The sequence below is a fragment of the Adelges cooleyi genome, unplaced genomic scaffold (assembly GCF_023614345.1).
Source record: "Adelges cooleyi isolate 19-005CV unplaced genomic scaffold, UGA_ACOO_1.1 ACOO_flye_CR_arks_rails_tigmint_CR_PRNA_21, whole genome shotgun sequence".
Classification (NCBI taxonomy): Eukaryota; Metazoa; Arthropoda; class Insecta; order Hemiptera; family Adelgidae; genus Adelges; species Adelges cooleyi.
This window is the reverse complement of record NW_026095871.1, coordinates 4234705-4253789: the sequence shown is the minus strand read 5'-3', so window position 1 is coordinate 4253789 and position 19085 is coordinate 4234705. Positions and strand designations below refer to the sequence as shown.

Sequence of the window (19085 nt, the reverse complement as noted above, 5' to 3'; positions counted from 1 at the left end):
GTAAAAAATACAAAAAACCGCCACTCTCTTCGAAAAAAATCATCATCAAATCTCTTCGGGCAATGACTCATTACAACAGATAGGTACTATATGGTAGAGATTATACTATTATAATATGCCTACATGTTTTTCTCAGAGGTAAGAGTTTCATTCATAATATCGTAAATTTGTATAAAATAAATAATAAATTATTATCGTTGGGAAAAATGTTGACATAGAATGTACACTGTGTGTATTATCCATAGATCTCTCGCGTCATAGATACAAATCTCAGTGGCTACTATTAATGCCAGGCAATTAAATAAAGTCTTCCATTTTTACTCCCTTTTATTACCCCTTAGGGGTTGAATTTTGGAAAATACTTTCTTATCGCATATGTAGAGCATTAGAGAAACCACTATTCTAAATTTCAAGTTCATACATTTTATAGTTTTTGAGAAGTAGCTATCAGCGAGTGAAAGATATTTGACATTTATATATATATAGATTAACTTTTGTACATAGCTAATTAGTTGATTATAAAACAAATTTGCAGTTATGGCTACTGACTTACAATGACAATTTTTTATTAGTGCCATTACCCATATAGTTAGGTAATGTGCTAACACTTTTTATCTTTCACAAATATTTAGAAGTACTTTGGATAAGAAATCAAACCGTTTTGAACCCTTATTGAATAATCCTAGTGGCATTTTCTAGATAAAAATGTACGTGCTATTAATTTTGAAAATTCATTATACGTAGTTTGGTCACCTGATTAAATTTTTTATGGAGTGCAATTTTCTTTTTTAAAGAGGAACGTAGCTCTTTAGAAAACCGAGCAAGATAACTAAAACTGTTAATATATATTTTTGGCACAAAAATATCAAGAGAGGAGGATTAAATAGAAAATATCCAGAGCATAATTAACATTATTACATATTATATATTATTTTTATAGATATAAATTTATTGCAACTTATATGTATACAATATAATAATTATAAACATTTAAATGTGGCACAAAATACATTATTATAAAGGCATTACAATATTAAATTATACATTATATATTTAAATAAAAATAAGTCTAGCAGTAAAGTTGCATCTATAAAAATGTATATCTACTCCACTAAGAGTGTTTTACATCTATTAATAACCACTACTACTAAAAATATTGTAAATTTGTTTATACAAATGCAATTGACTAACTTGATATATTTAGCAAAATACTGTTACCATTATATAAGTACTTATCAAACAAAAATGCAACATTTTTCAACACTCAAAGAACATACATTACATCAAAAAAAAAAAAATGAAAAAAACATAAAGAAAATTGGTTTACTGTACTATAAAAAAATCAACTTAATATAAGAAAAATAATCGTAAAGTGTTTAGAAAGTAAAGGAAATAATTTTAATAAAGCTATTATAGGGATTTAAGAATACATCAAGTAAAATAAATAAAGTGATAGAGAAAATAAGGTTTGGTAGTTTTACATGTTTATATCACAAATTTGACATTGTATAGTTTAATAAAAAAACTAAAATATAAATAAAACTACAAATTGTTCGATATGACAAGGATTATATTGCATAAATATTCAGCGAAGTAATGTATGGATCATAACATCTAACAACACTTTACCATAAATCATACAATTTATGTCTAAATTAGTCACAAATTAAACACAAGTAATGTACATTGTTTCCATTTTAAGCACAAAAGTTAAATTTATTGGCACAATGTACTCACAATGATTAACATATTCATTTTTTTTAACACCATAATAGCCCAATATTTTTAAGGACTCTTTAATTTTAAAATGTAATGTGTACTTCACAATTGTCATCTAATTTTTAACAGTCTATTCTATGACTTTAAAACAAAAATACATTTATTTCAAAGGCAAAATTGAGCGTTTGGCGTTTATAATATAATACTATAACATCGTGGACTGTGCAATAATACAGATGCTAAGATATGCATTACCATTATAACATACATTTGAAGTCAAGCATTATAGTTAAATGAAAATAAAAATATATAAACTTCTAGAAAAATAAATTCGATACAATTTTTCTCATTTAAATGCAATTATTTTTATACATAAATTTAACTCAGTAAAATAAAAGTGTAATTTATAAAAATCATTAAAAAAAAAAAAATCATAATCATAATAATACATAAAAATAATTAATTCTTAAAATAAAAATTAGCTAATATTACCTATAATTAATGGTATACACAAATGATACATTGGATTCTATAAAAAAAAATGTAATGATTCACATTTAAAAACATTAAATTATTATATTTTGTTTTAAACAACTAAAATATAAACAAAGCAAAAAAAAAAAAAAAAAGTGCTTAATAATATAGTTTTAATTTACATTTTACTGGATTAAATTCAATATTATAAACAACATCAGTGTGCAATAATCAACTTATTATTTTGTTTCCAAGTTTTATTAGTTAACACAGTTTTACTTTTGAAATATTATAAAATGTATTAACTCTTATCTGTATCGAAACAAATTATACGTAAATTATTATTTGTGCTAGTAATTATATAAATATGAAGAAATTATAATACAGTCATAAGCACAAAACTAAAATATTTAAGTTGAACTGAGTATAATATATTAATTTTAAACAGCAATAGCAAAATAATAATTTTTGCTTTAAGAATCACGAATCAAATAACTTCATTTTTCTCATTGCATATTATAATATGTTATGTTTTTAAGTTATACACATTAGGTGTGTACACTTAGTTATATTTAATTACAAATTGTATACGGTGACCATTTTCTCTGAATAATGAATGAATATGGGTAACATTTTACAATTTTGATTCATCAAGCACTATACGATTACTTTATACAATTTATTCACAAATAATTCAAAATTAACGTCGGATATAAAAAAAGTTAATAATTCAATCAGTAACAAAATCCCAAATAAATTAAAGTATATTAATTATTGCCTTAATGATTTTTAAAAAAAAATAATATGATCAGATTCCAAATGATAAACCTAAAAAGAGTTAAGTCTGTTGTTTTACTGTCACATTCATAATTATCATACAATTTACTTTCATCTTGTAAAATTCCAATTACGGAGCATGATAAGGAGATACGTATGCGGCAGGGAACAATCCTTCCCTAGTACCGATTTCCCCTCGCCACCAGTTAACGTCAGTACGGTTAGTCACTGTTATGACATCCCCTCGCTTGAAAGCCAACTCTCCTTCTTCTTGTGGTGTAAAATCGTACATTCCAATTACTAGAGTCTAAAGTGAAAATAAAATTTAACACTAAATTAAGAATATAATAATATATATTAAAATAATACATCAATAGTTAACTCTAGTTACTTACAGGCTTTTGATTAAATCCATTTTGAGTTGCTGCTGGCATGTCCCTAAGTCGAACATCTTGTGATCGAGATACTGACGATTCACGATGATAGTCGACCAATTCATTAAGACTATCAAACTTCACTACCCACAAAAAAAATTTAGCTTGGGCGTCTCGCAATACTTTGAAATGTTGTACACCATCACCACACCTATTGGTCAAATATATTCGTTAGTAACATAATATCGACGCCTCTTACAAAAACTAACAAATTTCATGTTCTTAAATAAAAACTAACACATTGTCTTTTCCGGAAAAAAAATACTTTTATTTTACATTAGTTAAAACTATTAGTTTTTGTAAGGAGCGATGATATGATATTGGTTTAAGGCAACCATATCATATTATAATAGTTACTGCTTATTAATTATAAGTATTTTTTTGTGGGATGATCAATTTCAATATTTCAGAATTTTATCAAAATAGGTTTTAGAAATATAAAAAAAAAAGTTTTTATTTCTTTGTACCATAAATACTACTTTCTAAGAAATTTACAATTGATTAGTTTTATGAAGAATGTGTTATAAGTATACAACAGAAAAAACTGATGCAATTTATAACAAAGTATTGCTATTTATACTTTATATTTCTTTAGCTAGACTCTAGAGCGAGTTACTGTGTTTCAATACATTTATTATTATATGTTTGACTTACTTGACAGATAAGGAAAAATCTCCTGGCGAGCTTTCACTTATTCTTACTAGGAAACAACCGTCGGGCTGTTGATCTAATAATTTTTCGGCGTCAGCTCTTGTTATTTTTCCGTAATACCAGCTGAAATTACACAAAACAGCCAAGTTATGTGATTGTCGATAGTAAAATTTGTTTTTGACTCACTCGTGGTTCTTCATTTCGATATAGTTGCTGGGTATCAACCCTTCTTTGCCTTCGAACTCTGCTCGAAACCAGTTGACATCGTCTTCCATGTTGATTACCTGAAACACAAACGTACCGTGTTGAACTACACCGAATGAGTAGTGCGCTACCCAAAAATCCAACTAGACAATACACAACCAATCGCACTCACCCTTAGGAGACTTCCTTTTTTGAAACTCAGTTCGTCTGGAGCCGTCGCTTTGAAATCGTGTTTTGCAATCGCTTCCATGGTAAGTAGTCGTTGTTGGTACTCGGATGCTGGACGCTGACCAACAGATCTACGCGGCCAATATCTAGCAGAGACGGCGCTTCGCTACCGGAAATTTGTGTTTTGGTGGACAGGGCGACGACGACAAGAGGGCACTGAACGGACACAACACGAACCTCGGCCTAACAAGCAACAGCTATACAACAATGTGTGACAAAACAACCTTTGGCGAATAGATAAGAACGCGGTGGATGGCCTCGCGGCTCGCACTATAGTGAATAGTCGCACAGGCCACAGTGCACACCACTACCGCTGAACGCTGATAGCGCGCCGACAATTGATGTGATAACTGCAAGTTAGTTGGCCATGACGTCCGAATGTTTACGTTGAAAGTTTACCTTTAAACACTTCGGTAGGGAAAAAAAATATTATGCTTTGCCCCGTGAAAACAATATATAATATTGTTGATGTAATAGATTACTATCATAAACGTACGTTGTCCCTGAACAATATTATATTAATATAACGATGACACTGCGGCGGCGACGGTGGAATAAAAATATTTTCGGTCGTTCATCGTTTGTGGTCGTTGTAGACAAAAGCGGCATTGCCAAATTTCGTCGGGATCGTACGGCTCGACTCGTTCGGTACGACCTTGAAGCGGTTTTGAACAATGCCCCCAACAGGTCTCTCTCCGGGCTCACGGTTCATAATACACAATATACATGAGATACACGGCACACATACAGCGGGTGCCGCCGGATTTATTATTATTGTGTGATATGCATACAATTGTACGCCTAGAACACTGTATAAGCCATAGGGCTCTCAGCGCGGGTAATGGGCGGCGGCCAGTGTGACATAGTGTATATAAACTTGCTTATAAATGTAGTATAATATTATGCACCATAAATTCAAACAATGTATTGTGTATTTGTGTACGTTTTATTGTTTTTTTTTTTGTTTTATACTGACTCGTCCTTCCATTGAAAACGTACTATTTTAACCGCAACATACGTAAATCGGTAAATGTATTTTGTACGCATAATTGGTTTACAAGGGCACAAGGGCCTGCAGCGTCCTCCCTCATAAGAAACGCTTGATATATATTATATACATAATGTAATTCATCATCCGGTACCGAAACTCCGCCAAACTTGATCAACGCATTACACAGATAATAAATAATTAACACTATAAATAAACATTAGATATTTTTTTGTTGGCTCAGGTCAGTGTTCATCACGGTAATAACCAAAACGTTACTATAACTAGTTTTATTTAGCTGATAAATAGTCCTTAAGGAATTTTTACTAGTTCAATAATTTTACTCTGATTGACAATTGAAAACTTTAATATATCGCCATAAACTTTTATTTCAAGTATTACAATTTCCTTAATTTTTAATAAACTTGTGATTTTATAAGAACCAAAAATTTAAATTATTTAATTTATAGATCTTTACGATTAAAGTAAGTATATTATTATAATTTGGCATAAGAGTTTGAGCACTAGGTTTTACTTGACATTCAATTATAGCTGGCCCCACTAAAAATTGTATATAATTACACAGCCAAAATGATTAAATATCAATTAAAAAATTAAAAACTGCGTGGCGTTCCTGATTTATTTTAATGCAATCTACGTTTCTTTTGTCTCTAGAGAAACGATTAATAGCTATCGCAAATTATTAACACAGAATATTAACTTCACAAATTACTGCAGTGGAGGTACCTATTGGACAGACAAGTAAAGTTATCTTATTCATGGTTTTATTACAGGTAATTAATAATAGTTAGATAATATTTAATATTTAATAATATTTGATTTAATATTTGATAATATTTAGTTAATATTTATTAACCCTAACCAGTCGGTCATAATATTAGTAATAAATTAATGGGTTGAGCAATTTTTTTATACTTCAAGATTACGATTGCCTGGTATACTATGTGCCATTACTCCCATGCAATTATTATATTATGTAGTCAAAAAAAAATTTTAAATACTACTTTAATCGAGCTGTTTATTAAAATAACAAAATCAACTGACTGAATTATTATCAATTACTAATTCGAAAAATTACCAAAATAATTACTATTCGCTAGAGACAATTAGTCTCGTTAGAAAAATTAATATTCTTGTTATTTTATAAAAAATTAAAATCTATCATACCCGACAAAACAATTTGCAAAATATTGTTTTATATTTAATATTTATAAACATTATTATTTATTGTCATTTATAGTATTCGAAAAATGTGATTTCTGCACTAATTGAATGTGTATACGTTTTAAACATAAAATGTTTAATAATACAATAAGACGTACTTTGTGTTTATATTATTATTCAAATGACGTTTCATTAAAGTTTTCTACTGTAAAAAAAAGTATAATGGTATTATTTATTTTGTCAAAACGCTACAACAATTTTTCATTTAAAGTGAAGAATGATGTAGGCTTTCTGACGGTCACAAAAATAGCAGGTTGATCTACTTTCAAGTTCAGATGAAACTCGAATTGCTGTTACATATATTTCCTGGAATTCAGAATGTCTATAAGACTATATTAAGCTCTCAGTGGTGGACCTGGCCAAAGGGCGATAGAGCAATCCCCTTTACATATCCAAGAATTTGGGTCTCTTGAACTCGTAAGATCTATTATTCTATTATTTCTAAAAAAAATTAATTAATAACGACTGATTTTATGTAAATAATGGGCCTAATTATTGTATAATTGTTATCAATTCACAAAATACATAATATTATGTATTTAAAGTAAATTTATTTGATTGGATGGCCCTCACGTGTTATTTTACTGTTATCGTAGAAAACTTATAGAAATACAATAAAGTATATTTAAATCATGACTTAACTTAAACTCTTTGAATGCTTTAACGAATTTCTACTGAGTAACGTTAGTTAAATTATTTTTGAATTAATATATTTAATGTAAAATGTAATATCGTCATCATGTTCAGGGACAGCGCGAACGCAGTCCCGCTACCAAAAATTACGTGTCCGAGATATTCCTATTTGGAATACTCGCAGGGGTCAACCGTCCCGAGGTGCAATGGGAAAGTCTCGTCCTGGAGGAACCGCCTCGGTGATCACGGTTAACCTCGACACCAAGTAAGTATGCCTGCCGGCCGCGCAATTCGCCCTTAAGTAACGATATCGTTCAGTTAAAACCATGTAGAGCCCGTCACGGTACCTTTCCGCCAGACGACGATCACTGCGCTTTTTCCAACAACCTCTCCGTCCGTTATGACTGGTAAAAACAATTGAGTAACAAATTTTCGCATATGTCGCAAACTTCAAGACCGCCACACTCCACTGACAGTAGGCGGAAATGCAGCAAAAACCAATACCGGTAAGACGGAAGCAAACAAAGCCGCCATCTATCGGCGGCGCTCAGAGTTAGGAAATACATGTACAACGTCGCGTTGGAGTTTCGGCCGGTGGCAGTCCGCCGCGGTATTGTCGGCAACAAAAAAATATTGTTAGGTCACATGTCGATTAATTTATTTTCTAATGTTATTTTTAAAAATATGTTCAATCGAATCGGTATTCAATAAATTATTATATACATTTCGCTTTACCAAGAAAACCTGAACAAAACTGTTATCCATTAGGAATTTTGGTGTTAAGGTACTTTTTTTTAGCTTGGATGATTTAGGGACTTGTCATCCAAAAAAAAAAAAACATTAATAAACATGCCCCAAAAATTAACATTAGATTACATATCACATTTGAAATTAATGAATTATACAAATTTGTTTAAACTATTAAATAATTTTAAAAGAAAAGTAATACTATAATAGTAATAATACTCTAATAGTTGATTTATTAAAAAAATGCATAGCATTTCATAGAATTTCACTAAATTCTTGTGAAGCTTTGTATTTTTACCAATATAAATTGTAATAATTAATTTAGATAATGACTAGGTAAGCAACATTTTATGTTTGTTAAGGTTATATTTTATTTATGTTTTAATAAATGGCTTAAAAAAAGTTAAATTTTTATGTTATTATTTAACATTAGTTGGATCCGTCGTTGGGTTTTTAACTTTATGAATGTCATATGTTCGACGTTTTTCAACAAATACGTAGGTAATACTGATTGTATTAAAATTAAAAATATTATGTATAATATAATTTATACACACCATGTATTACTTATTGTAATGTTATTAAAAAAATAAAAAATACTTATGCCAGTAAATACTCATTAAACTTACTGTTATTTAAATAATATGTATAGTCGAGAAACACAATTATTACACAAATAATTATATTATTTCTAGGCGGTGCATAGCTTGAATACGCTACACTAGCGGGAATTAAAAATAGAATTTTAGAGATTGAGTATCCTAGTAAAGTATTTACTATTCTGTTTTTAAATAGCATGTATCTTATAGCAAGTACTATGTAAACGAGTACATTTTGTTCATTTAGCTAAATTGTGTAATAAACTTTTGTATATATTTTTTTCAATAACGCAATCAACATAATATAGGAATATTATCGATTTTCATATTTTAGTGAGATGTATGTATATTATAGCGGCTTCCGAAGAAACTTTGTTGTGTAAATTTGTTTAAAATGGTTTTTTTGTGGTTCCAAGATCAGGAACAATGCGTTTTTTAAGTCAATAAATAAAATTGCGAAGAATTAATTATTCAGTTAGACAGAACTATCCGGGCTTTTTTTTGTAAACATACAATTTTTAAACAAGGTATTTTTTTTTAACTCTCTTCCGGTAATAAAATTCGATTTTTTGCAGTTAGGTCGTTGTTTATATATTATAAATAAATATTTTACTAATGTTGCCATGATAATCGTACCGCACTCTAACGGTAAAATGGCGATGTCGGCTAAATGATACAAATATCAACGGCAAGTCGTCTGATCGTTGCCGTTTGTTGTCGTTTCGTGTTGTATCTGTCAGCTAATTTGGTATAAAATATTATGCAGTTGTTAACATGAAAATTTGACGGGTTTTTAAAACTTAATTTTTAGTTAAAAACCAAGAGACGCAAAATAACGGTATAATTTGAGCAGTGATGATCATCGCAATGAACGGTCGGTAGATGGCGCTCACTTAATGCTTACGATCAAACGGCCGGCGGTCACGTTTATTTTCGTTTTCACGGGTTACGATAAGTCTAGTACGTTTCGAATCGTGCCCCGGTTACGTTCATTTGCAAATAATCTTGTCGATACCGTTGGCGGAAATTGTGCTCAAAGTACCAAACGATGCTTATCACGATGCACGCATTGTGTTCGATGACTCGAGTTCTGCGGAAGGCTTATTGCATATAAACCCCCAAATCACTTTCAACAAGCATACTTACCTGGCGTGGAGGTCAACCGTGATCAAATAGGCGGTTCCTCCAGGGTGAGGCCTGCTCATTGCACATCGAGTGGGTTGACCCCTGCGAGTATCCCTAACGTGGATACCTCGGACGCATAATTTTTGGTAGCTGGGACTGCGTACGCGCCGTCCCTAATATTATATATTTGGTTCCTATTTCAATCGTCACCTCATACTAAAACTTCTATGTTTCAAGCTATCGTATGGCGTTATCTATCAGGTGAACATTGACTAACGATTTTCGACGAATAATGTAAAATCTATAAATGGTTAATGGTATTGTTAGACAGACTTATGAGCTTTGATGCCGTTAACAATTCAAGTCGTAAAAAATTGGCTTGAAACTTAATTTTAAATATCTAGTTTATAATTGTAATTTTCCATTTTTATTCATGATCCTCGGACCTCGATATACTTTATAATATTGTGCTAAAAAAAAAAAACCTAAATGATTGTACACGAGCCGTTTATAATTAATATTGGTAAACACGTAATAATTGATAAATATATATAGGTAAACAAAAAAAGTTGAAAATAGTGAATACTATTTATTTTCATAAACTATAAACACACGTTAATAATTCAGTTCAATAAAGTAAGTAAAATTTAACATTTAGTCTTTGTATTGATCGTAAATTGTGCGTAAATATTCTGCAATATTTAAATAGCACAAAATAATATATTGATTTGAATAAAAATCCATTTTGAACTATTGTGTAATATTTGAAGGTTATTATAAAATAAAATAATCTCTTCTTTTAGATTTTAGCCTAACGATACTATACGAGTTTTTATGTCATAATCTAGCGTGATACTTATAATCAGAGGATTGTTCTATTTTTTTTAAATATACCATCAAAAAATATACCATATATATTTAAAATTTACGGGTAGTTTAACAGTACTAAAACTATAGGTTAATTCTTTACTTAAAACTTAAGTATAGACTAAAGTTGGTAGTTGGTACAAATAGCCTTGAATTTGTTTTTCTTTATTGCTTCTTAATTTTGTTTAAAAAAATGTATAAATATATATATTTGAATTTGTACTCAATACTCAAACATGGTTAGTCAATTTTTTTTATTAGGTAATTAAAATTAAAATTGTATTAAATGTACTAGCATTCATAGTTAATCTAAACTTTATAGTTAATATCTTTAAAAAAATATCAACATTAAATATATATTTAGGCTTTTTAGACTTAAGGCCAACGTGAATTTTGTACACTGAATTGTACCGAGCAAAAAAAAAAAAAACAATCAATGCAATCAAATTTCTTGTAAATTTATTCTTGGATTCGTTTGGTAGCAATAATTTCCATCTAGACCTTGGTCTCAACATATGTGAGGTGTAAAGGGAAAAGGGACCTCTTGTTACAAAAAGCGAAGGAGAGGGCCATCGATCAGGGTCAGAAACAAATTTAAGAAAAAAAATATGTTATACTTAAGGGCACTTTATTTTAATTTTTAGCAAAGTTTCATTACTTAAGTATGTAAAATAAAGTTGGTAACATTTAAAAATTTTAAAGCATTTGTTCACAATACACCCATTTTCTGAAAGATAAATTCAAACAAATATAGCTCAGCCAATTTTCAAGATAGGAAAACGATTCTGATTCCAAAATGTTCAGAATTTCGAATAGCCAATAACTCAATTTAATTTTTGCGACAAGAGGTCCTTTTTGCCTCACGAGTCATATATGTTTTAAGAATATAATTTTCAGATAATTCTCATTTAAGCACTATACATTACAAAAATTAATGTTAGTGACTAGTTAAGATCATTTAGTTTCTCCTTAAAAATAATAATTATGCTATAAAATTTAATTAGAATTATACTTTATAAAATATTAAATAAAACACACTATTTTATGGATAGAGAACATGTAAAAATGTGCTTAAGTATATTATTATTCAAGTATATATAAGGGATGTATTGTGTCTAATGTATATAAAATGCCTTCAAAATAAAAATGTCAACATTAAACTTGAAAAATAAATTATCAAATTATATAACTAATGTTAATAAAGAGATGATTGTATTCTCTACTTATTATTTAAAATTAATAAGTTAGCTATTTTCAAACGTCATAAGTAACTTTTACATTACATTAAACAAAAATATGAATAGTAGGTAAATAGTTTTGTGACTGTGAATACATTTTTGTTCAGACTAATATAAACTACTCATTACACTTAATTATTAAAATGTAAAACCAAAATATAAATTAGAAAAACATAACATTACAACACGTTAAAAATAATTATTGTACTGACAGGTGATTTGGTAATATTTAGTTAACTAAGCTTGTCGATGGCAACATCGAGGTAAATGGTCTCTGAGACTGATCAACGACATTATCTAGCAGCATGCCCTCGAGATTCAAGCCGTTTAATTCATTAGCATTACTATAAGAAGAAAAAGAAAAAAGAAATTTAATGATTTAACTATTATTAGTTATAATCTATAATCAATTTACTCAGGAAATTTTTTTTACCTAGGAAGATCTATTATTGTATCGGTTTGTTCTTTAGAAGTGTCAAATATAACTGTTGAAAATTGTTTTAAACTAGAAGTTGAATTGAAACATTCCAAAATGCCATTGTAAACTAGTAAATCATCTACTAGTATCTTGAATAAAATAAAATAATTACATATTATATTTATTTTAATGATGACATCTGTGCAAATATCTTACTGCAAATTCTTTGACTCCTCTATTTGGGGTTTTCGCATAATTCCAAATTTTAAACATGGATACATAAGTAGGCTCATCAAAAACAATGTAAACTTTAGTAACCTTCAACAAAAAAAAAACATAGACTAATATTTAAGAATACATTTAAATACTGTAGATATAAGATTAATTATAATTATTAAATTCCAACCTCTGATGGTAATATTGGAGCCAACCACATATGTGATCCATCTAGTGTATCATTTATTCCATCTATAAGTTTTTCAGGTGTCCGAATATCGTTTTTGTTACTTTGTAAAATATTCACACTATTTGGCCAGCAATTGACATCTAAAATTAAAATAATGTAATGATTTTTTTACTAAATTTATTTTAAAAAAGAATAAATGTTTACTACTTCTAGGTTCTAAATTTATCATTTCTCCAGTTTTGTCAAATACTTGAATACCGTTAAGTCCAATATAATATTGATCACCCCAAGTCGATAGTAATGCAATTTGGTAAACAAACCCAACAGGAATTGTTACATGTTCATAGTCAGTGATACTCTTCCCTAGTAAAACATGATTTAGTATACTACAACATAGTATATTAATGTTTATTGTGTTTATGTAATTATTAATTTATATACTTATAATATGTTCTTTAGGATTAACTATTAAACGTTTGTTAGGTTGAACAGAGTTTGGACTGGGAAGTAAAGGAATTTTCTGACCAAAGTTGTATTTACAATGACCAGGACCACGTCTAATTTCTACAGTACCCCTTTCAACCAGTTCTCTATCATCAATTTTTAGTCGTATAACCTTCACCTGTAATACATAAACCATAATATTTTAACTGTTATACTTTTTAGTACAAACTACAATACACACTCCACAATCTAAGTTTTCTATTGATCCATTATAGTTCCATATGACTAATGCTGATAAATGCACAGGTGTTTGAAAGTAAAGTGTTAATGTTAAATGTTCATTAGGTAACTCACAAGTCCACATGTCAATATCTCTATCAGAAATTTTGGAAACTAATAATCTGAAAAAAGGGGGAAAACTATATAATTGTTGTTACATTTATCATAATTTGTTTACCATTTCTATGCAGATTGGATTTTACTCAGTTCAAGTTGGTTTTAGAGCAAAAACACCAAACACATAACTTTGTTTCTAGAAAATAATTTTAAATACGCATCTTTTATTCTCCCCAAAAAAAAGTCACCTCTTTCGATTTTGTAATAAGTGTTTTTGCGCTAAATCCATCATGTACCTAGTAAGCATATTCCATAGTCTAGGTTTTATAGTAAAAATGTTGGGTGTATTCATCCTAATATTTGATTGTAAAAATTAAATTCACATACTTGTTATTAGTATCTTAGTGGTATATAAGTTACCAATTAAAGTGGTATAGTACCAGTTGCTAGTTATTAATGCACAAAAAAAAAGTTCTATTTACTTTTCTACATCGGACGTATCAACATTGCACTTTATGCTGTCTATTTTAACAGTATCACCAGTTTCTCCTATAACTTCTAAGCCAAGTAATCCGACTGTATTTAAACTGTTCATTGGTTTGGGATTATCAATCAAACTCCAAGTAGAGACAATAATAATAGTTAACGATTGCTGACATAGTACGGACCCAGTAGTTTGGTAATGCAATTTTACATTGGATGTAGTAGAACTGGAAGATATATTTGTAATAATTGGTTGAGCATACGTCAAAGGTCTAATAATCTAAAATATATTTTATAAATATGTAAAATTAATTATATTTAAAAAAAATATATAATCAGTGAATTAGTAAAGATCAATCTTACACCAGTATCCGCTGTAAGAGGCCGTTGAGGAGGCTCAATTGATATTGCATTACCTGTATCATTAGTTTCCGATAGTATGGAAAATGATGTATCATTTTGTGCAATTTTTTCCAATACGTCATCATCCAAAGTATAAAGAATTGTCTTAAAATTGTATTATTTATCAATTAAACAGTTATATTGTACTTTAGCAGTAAATTTTACAAAAAACATACATCACCAAATGCGTCTGTGCATCCTACAATACCACCAGACGCTCTAGCAATTTCACCTTGAAATATTAGTTGAGAATTTAAATATATTTTAACATTTTTGGCACCTCTATATGAATGGATTCTTGATTTGTTGTAGTTCTAAAAACAATTTTTTTTGTATTTAAATTTTGATGATAAAATATAAGGCGCTTTAATAAGAGGAGGGATACAATTCCCATGATTTTCTTATGTACTAATAGCCCACAGTCAGTGGCGTAAATAAGAGAGGCACGAAAGCTATACTAGTTTTTTTAAGTATTATATTATATATGTATGCGTATAGTATAAATTTTGTACCCGAGGCCAAATTTTGAAGTTACGCTACTATTTAGACATTTATGAATTGAAGCTTTGTAAGTGGTGTCAAAGTTTTGGAATACTACTTTGTCAAAATAGTAAGAGTAACCATTATGGTTTAGGCCACTTTTGAGTTTTATAATTTATAAAACTCAAAAAAAATAAATAAAAAAACTATGTAATTACTCTTATGTGGTCATAATAATATCAATACCCAAATTCGAATCATTGCAACAGTTTGAATTCCATCAAATTCTAAAATAACATGATGATGAGCTCCAGGAGTAAAAGGGGCAAGCCACAAATGCATGTCGTCTCTCGTACGGTTTATACCATCAATTAAATTGTTGACTACTCTAGGGTCTGATGTATACTCTGGTAGAACATTTATGTCTGCTGGATCAGCCGAAATCTAAAAAAATACGGTATTCTGACATTATCATTAAATATATAACCATAATAATTAATGTACATACCTTCAAAATACTGACTAACTGACCTCTGCTATTAAAAATTTCAATACCATTAAGACCCACATAATGCTGATCACCCCAAGTACTTGTTATATCTAGTTTTAAAATTGATCCAGAGGGAAGTTCTGGTACTATAAATGGTGTCATTGGTTGGTAATCATTTTTTTTAACAATGGAATCATTTTCATGTTCTCCATCTAAAACTGTTGGAGTTTTATTACCTAAAAAAAAAAAAAAATTGTTAAAAATATAATGTTTAATGATTTTTTTGTTATGAGAAAAAATACAAATAATATTTTTGATGCTAATGGCATCGGTAAAATACATGTAGAAATAAAAATAGTAATGGTTTAAAAAGAATAAGATACTTTTCTTTTTGAAAATATTTTCATTTATTTTATTTTTAAATATTATAAAATTACTAAATTTGCCTTTTTAAATTTTTTCTCGAGCTTTTTTAACTTAAATGACAACATATTATTAAATTAACTTTTTAAAAAAAACTTGTTAAAAAGTTCGATAGGTCAATAACTAGTTTTGGATAAATATTTTTAATTTTTAAAGTTAAAATTTAGAATAGGATGGAGGATGGAGTGAATCATTATTTTTATAACGGCGCTTTGCTGTATCGCACTAAAACTCCCTTACTAAATTTTAAACGTCATTATAACTTAAAAGTAATTATTTAAAACTGGTTATCGACCAGTCGAAATTTTCATCAAATTATTCTTAATATAAAAAGTTAATTTAATAACTACATTACCATTTAAGTTTTAAAAGTTAATAAAGCCTTAGAAAAAGTTTTAAAAATACAAATTTGAATATTTTCTAATATTATAAAATAGCATAAACTCAAGTGACTCCAAAATAGAAAACTACAAAATTGGAATTACTTTGAGAGCAAAAAGATTGTCTTTTGTTAAATTGATCACCAACCTTGAACCTGTAAAATACAGAAATTATGATATTTTAATTTTAATTAGATACCTTGCCGTTTGCTTGTGAGTCTTCCTTTTTGCTTCCGATTAAAAAAATTGAGCGAGGTCCATGACTGCTCGAGAAAATCTTCAGAAACACGATCATTTGCCTTCTGAAGGGGTTTAATGGTTTTTTCTTTAGCATTGCATGTAGTTGGTGTTCTTGTACTTCTGTTATTGATTATAGCACGTCGTCCATATCGAGCAGAATTTTCTCTTCGTTGTATACGAACATCTGTGTCATCATCATTTAAGAGTAAATCAAACAAATCATTTGCTCTAGGAGATAATGTTGGTGACAAGGATATTGTGGGAGATCTATCCACTGGTGTGTTAGATTCAAATGGTTGAATGCATGCACTTTTTGTATTTGGTACTCTTCGGTTTCTATATGAACTTGTAGATGTTTTACAAGAGCTTCCAATTCTCCTACAACAATAAAATAAATAAGTTAATAAACAACTTTTTTTTATGTCCAATTCAAATGATGTATCAACAGCATCAGACCAAGTCAAATACAAGATTAATTTGCTTAAAAAAAAAAATATCAGCTAAAAATTAACAAAAAATAATGAATTAATGCAATGTTATATATTTTTAGCCACTCAATAATTAGATTCATAATATTCTGTATAAAGCTTAATGAAATAGGTTTGTATTAATATGAAGATTGTAAAAATACGTTTCTTTTTACAAAAAAATATATAGAAATCTTTCTTTTCAAAGAACTCACTCGGACAGATCTTCCAACCATAAAGGAAATATTTCTTTTGACATGAAGTATAAATTTTTAATTACCAAAAGCTTATAAATATTATTATAAATCAAGTTATGTTACATTTTTATAAAAGTCATTTTGAATTTGTATGAATATTAATCAAAATATTTTTTACCTATGATTGTTTTGAAAATTGTTGCTATGGGAACACTAGGTATTTAATGATGTATTTTTAACAAAGATAAATGCAGTAGGTACTTATTATTATTATTATTATTATTATTGGTAAGATTATTATTATCTTATCAGAAAGGTTAAAATACAACATAACGAAACAGTAACTCTTACTTTGTGAATTTTATAAACAAATATTACTTTTTAAGTTACAAAAATAAAAACTATTTTGCTTTTATAAAATGTTTCTAAAAAGTATATTTTTGTTACCAAGAATTAATTTAAAAAATATTATTAGTTCCATATCAACAAAACCTACTCAAGAGCACATGCAACAGTTGGTGACTTTTGACAAACTAACCGACAAAGATGAAGGTATTGGAGTTATTGGACTTAAAAGACCGTGGGCTAAAAATGCACTTAACAAACATATGGCGGATCAATTATTAGATACTATAAAACAAATAAATTCTGAAAATGATATACGTGTAGTTATTTTAAGAAGCCTTGTTAAAGGAATATTTTGTGCTGGAGCAGATCTAAAAGAACGTTTATCATTACATCCTAATGAAGTTAGGGAGAGAGTCTCAGACTTACGTAATTTAACTAATGCAATAGAAAACATACCTGTTCCTGTTATAGCAGCTGTTGATGGTGCCGCTTTGGGAGGTGGTTTTGAATTGGCTTTGAGTTGCGATTTCATTGTTAGTTCAAAAAATACAATGTTTGGCTTAGTTGAAACCAGACTTGGCATCATCCCAGGTGCAGGTGGTACACAACGTTTAGTGCGTTCAGTCGGTGCTCCTATAGCAAAAGAACTGATTTACAGTGCTAGGATTTTTAGTGCTGAGCAGGCACTACAATATGGAGCTGTTAACAGAGTAAGTGAACAAAATGAACAAGGTACAATTGCTTATGAAGATGCAGTTATAATAGCAAGAGAGATTCTACCTAATGGGCCATTTGCTATTAAGATGGCTAAAAAAGCTATTTTTCATGGGCAACAAGTGGATGCAGTAACAGGATATGCTATTGAAGAAGCGTGTTATAATCAAGTAATTCCTACTTCAGATCGAACAGAGGGACTCCTAGCTTTTGTAGAAAAACGAAAGCCAAGATATACAGGTTCATAATAGTATAATAAAATACGATTGTTTTTTTAACAAAATTGTTTTACTTTACTTTTGTATAATTTTTTTATTTTATCTACTAATGGATTTAAATACAAATATTGAAACTACGCAAATAATGTAGAATTATTTATTAATGTTATATAAAACAGAGAAAACGACTGTTCTTTTGAGTTATAATTTTACAATGAGATTGGCAACTTGAAAGTTATACACAATCTTTTTTTTGTTAACTATGTTTAGCAGCTTTTAATTATACTATCTATACTGAATATTTTTTTCGATTTTATTTTTAATCACTCAAAAGATATTATTTTAATTAAATGTGTTTATTTATTAGAACTACTTTGTAGTTGGTCACGGACAGTAGTAAGGGGAAAAGGTATGAAGGAAACCCTAATAAATAATGCTTTACTACTGTTATCTTGTGGCTTAGAACTTTCATAGGCAGCTCTAACTGTATAAGATTAAAACAAAATTTGGATAACTGACGAGTGACGACAGTGTTCTATACCTCACAGGCAACATCGATTTAGATATAAATGGAAATACAATAATGGTCATTGTCTACTGTCAACATTGAACATTGTCAGCGGTATGCCCTGTTGGCCAGTGGCCAGTGGCCATAATGCTCTATTAAAAAAAAACCTTATTTTTGTACTTGTAAAATGTATTATGTATAA

General features: G+C 29.0%; 3 protein-coding genes and 2 non-coding genes across 6 annotated transcripts; 2 read left to right on the top strand and 3 right to left on the bottom strand.

Annotated features, from left to right (window-relative positions):
- Nucleotides 1–2489: 2489 nt before the first annotated feature.
- On the bottom strand, nt 2490–5162 carry LOC126834202 (growth factor receptor-bound protein 2). Of its 2 annotated transcripts, XM_050565962.1 has the most exons (6): nt 4984–5162; nt 4432–4895; nt 4242–4339; nt 4059–4178; nt 3366–3555; nt 2490–3277 (listed from the first exon to the last, which is right to left on the bottom strand). In XM_050565962.1, exons 2-6 carry the CDS (start codon nt 4507–4509, stop codon nt 3101–3103), a joined length of 663 nt encoding a protein of 220 aa, XP_050421919.1. In that variant the 5' UTR covers nt 4510–4895; nt 4984–5162; the 3' UTR covers nt 2490–3100. The 2 variants fall into 2 exon arrangements, with proteins under 2 accessions (XP_050421919.1, XP_050421918.1); XM_050565961.1 differs by having other exon boundaries at nt 4432–5162.
- Nucleotides 5163–7464: 2302 nt separating this feature from the next.
- LOC126835059 (U1 spliceosomal RNA) lies at nt 7465–7626 on the bottom strand. The gene has a single exon (XR_007685131.1). It is a non-coding gene; the product is annotated as a U1 spliceosomal RNA (small nuclear RNA).
- A 2211-nt stretch (nt 7627–9837) lies between these two features.
- Nucleotides 9838–10000, top strand: LOC126835054 (U1 spliceosomal RNA). The gene has a single exon (XR_007685126.1). It is a non-coding gene; the product is annotated as a U1 spliceosomal RNA (small nuclear RNA).
- A 971-nt stretch (nt 10001–10971) lies between these two features.
- LOC126834524 (katanin-interacting protein-like) lies at nt 10972–17246 on the bottom strand. The gene is made up of 14 exons (XM_050566508.1): nt 17114–17246; nt 16391–16809; nt 15407–15624; nt 15145–15342; nt 14595–14732; nt 14380–14523; nt 14016–14296; nt 13439–13598; nt 13195–13375; nt 12961–13116; nt 12754–12893; nt 12564–12665; nt 12363–12496; nt 10972–12273 (listed from the first exon to the last, which is right to left on the bottom strand). The coding sequence occupies exons 1-14, from the start codon at nt 17155–17157 to the stop codon at nt 12159–12161; spliced, it is 2430 nt and encodes an 809-aa protein (XP_050422465.1). The 5' UTR covers nt 17158–17246; the 3' UTR covers nt 10972–12158.
- Nucleotides 17247–17417: 171 nt separating this feature from the next.
- On the top strand, nt 17418–19039 carry LOC126834525 (methylglutaconyl-CoA hydratase, mitochondrial-like). Its single transcript, XM_050566509.1, has one exon. It carries the CDS (start codon nt 17515–17517, stop codon nt 18403–18405), a length of 891 nt encoding a protein of 296 aa, XP_050422466.1. The 5' UTR covers nt 17418–17514; the 3' UTR covers nt 18406–19039.
- The last annotated feature ends 46 nt before the right edge of the window (nt 19040–19085 follow it).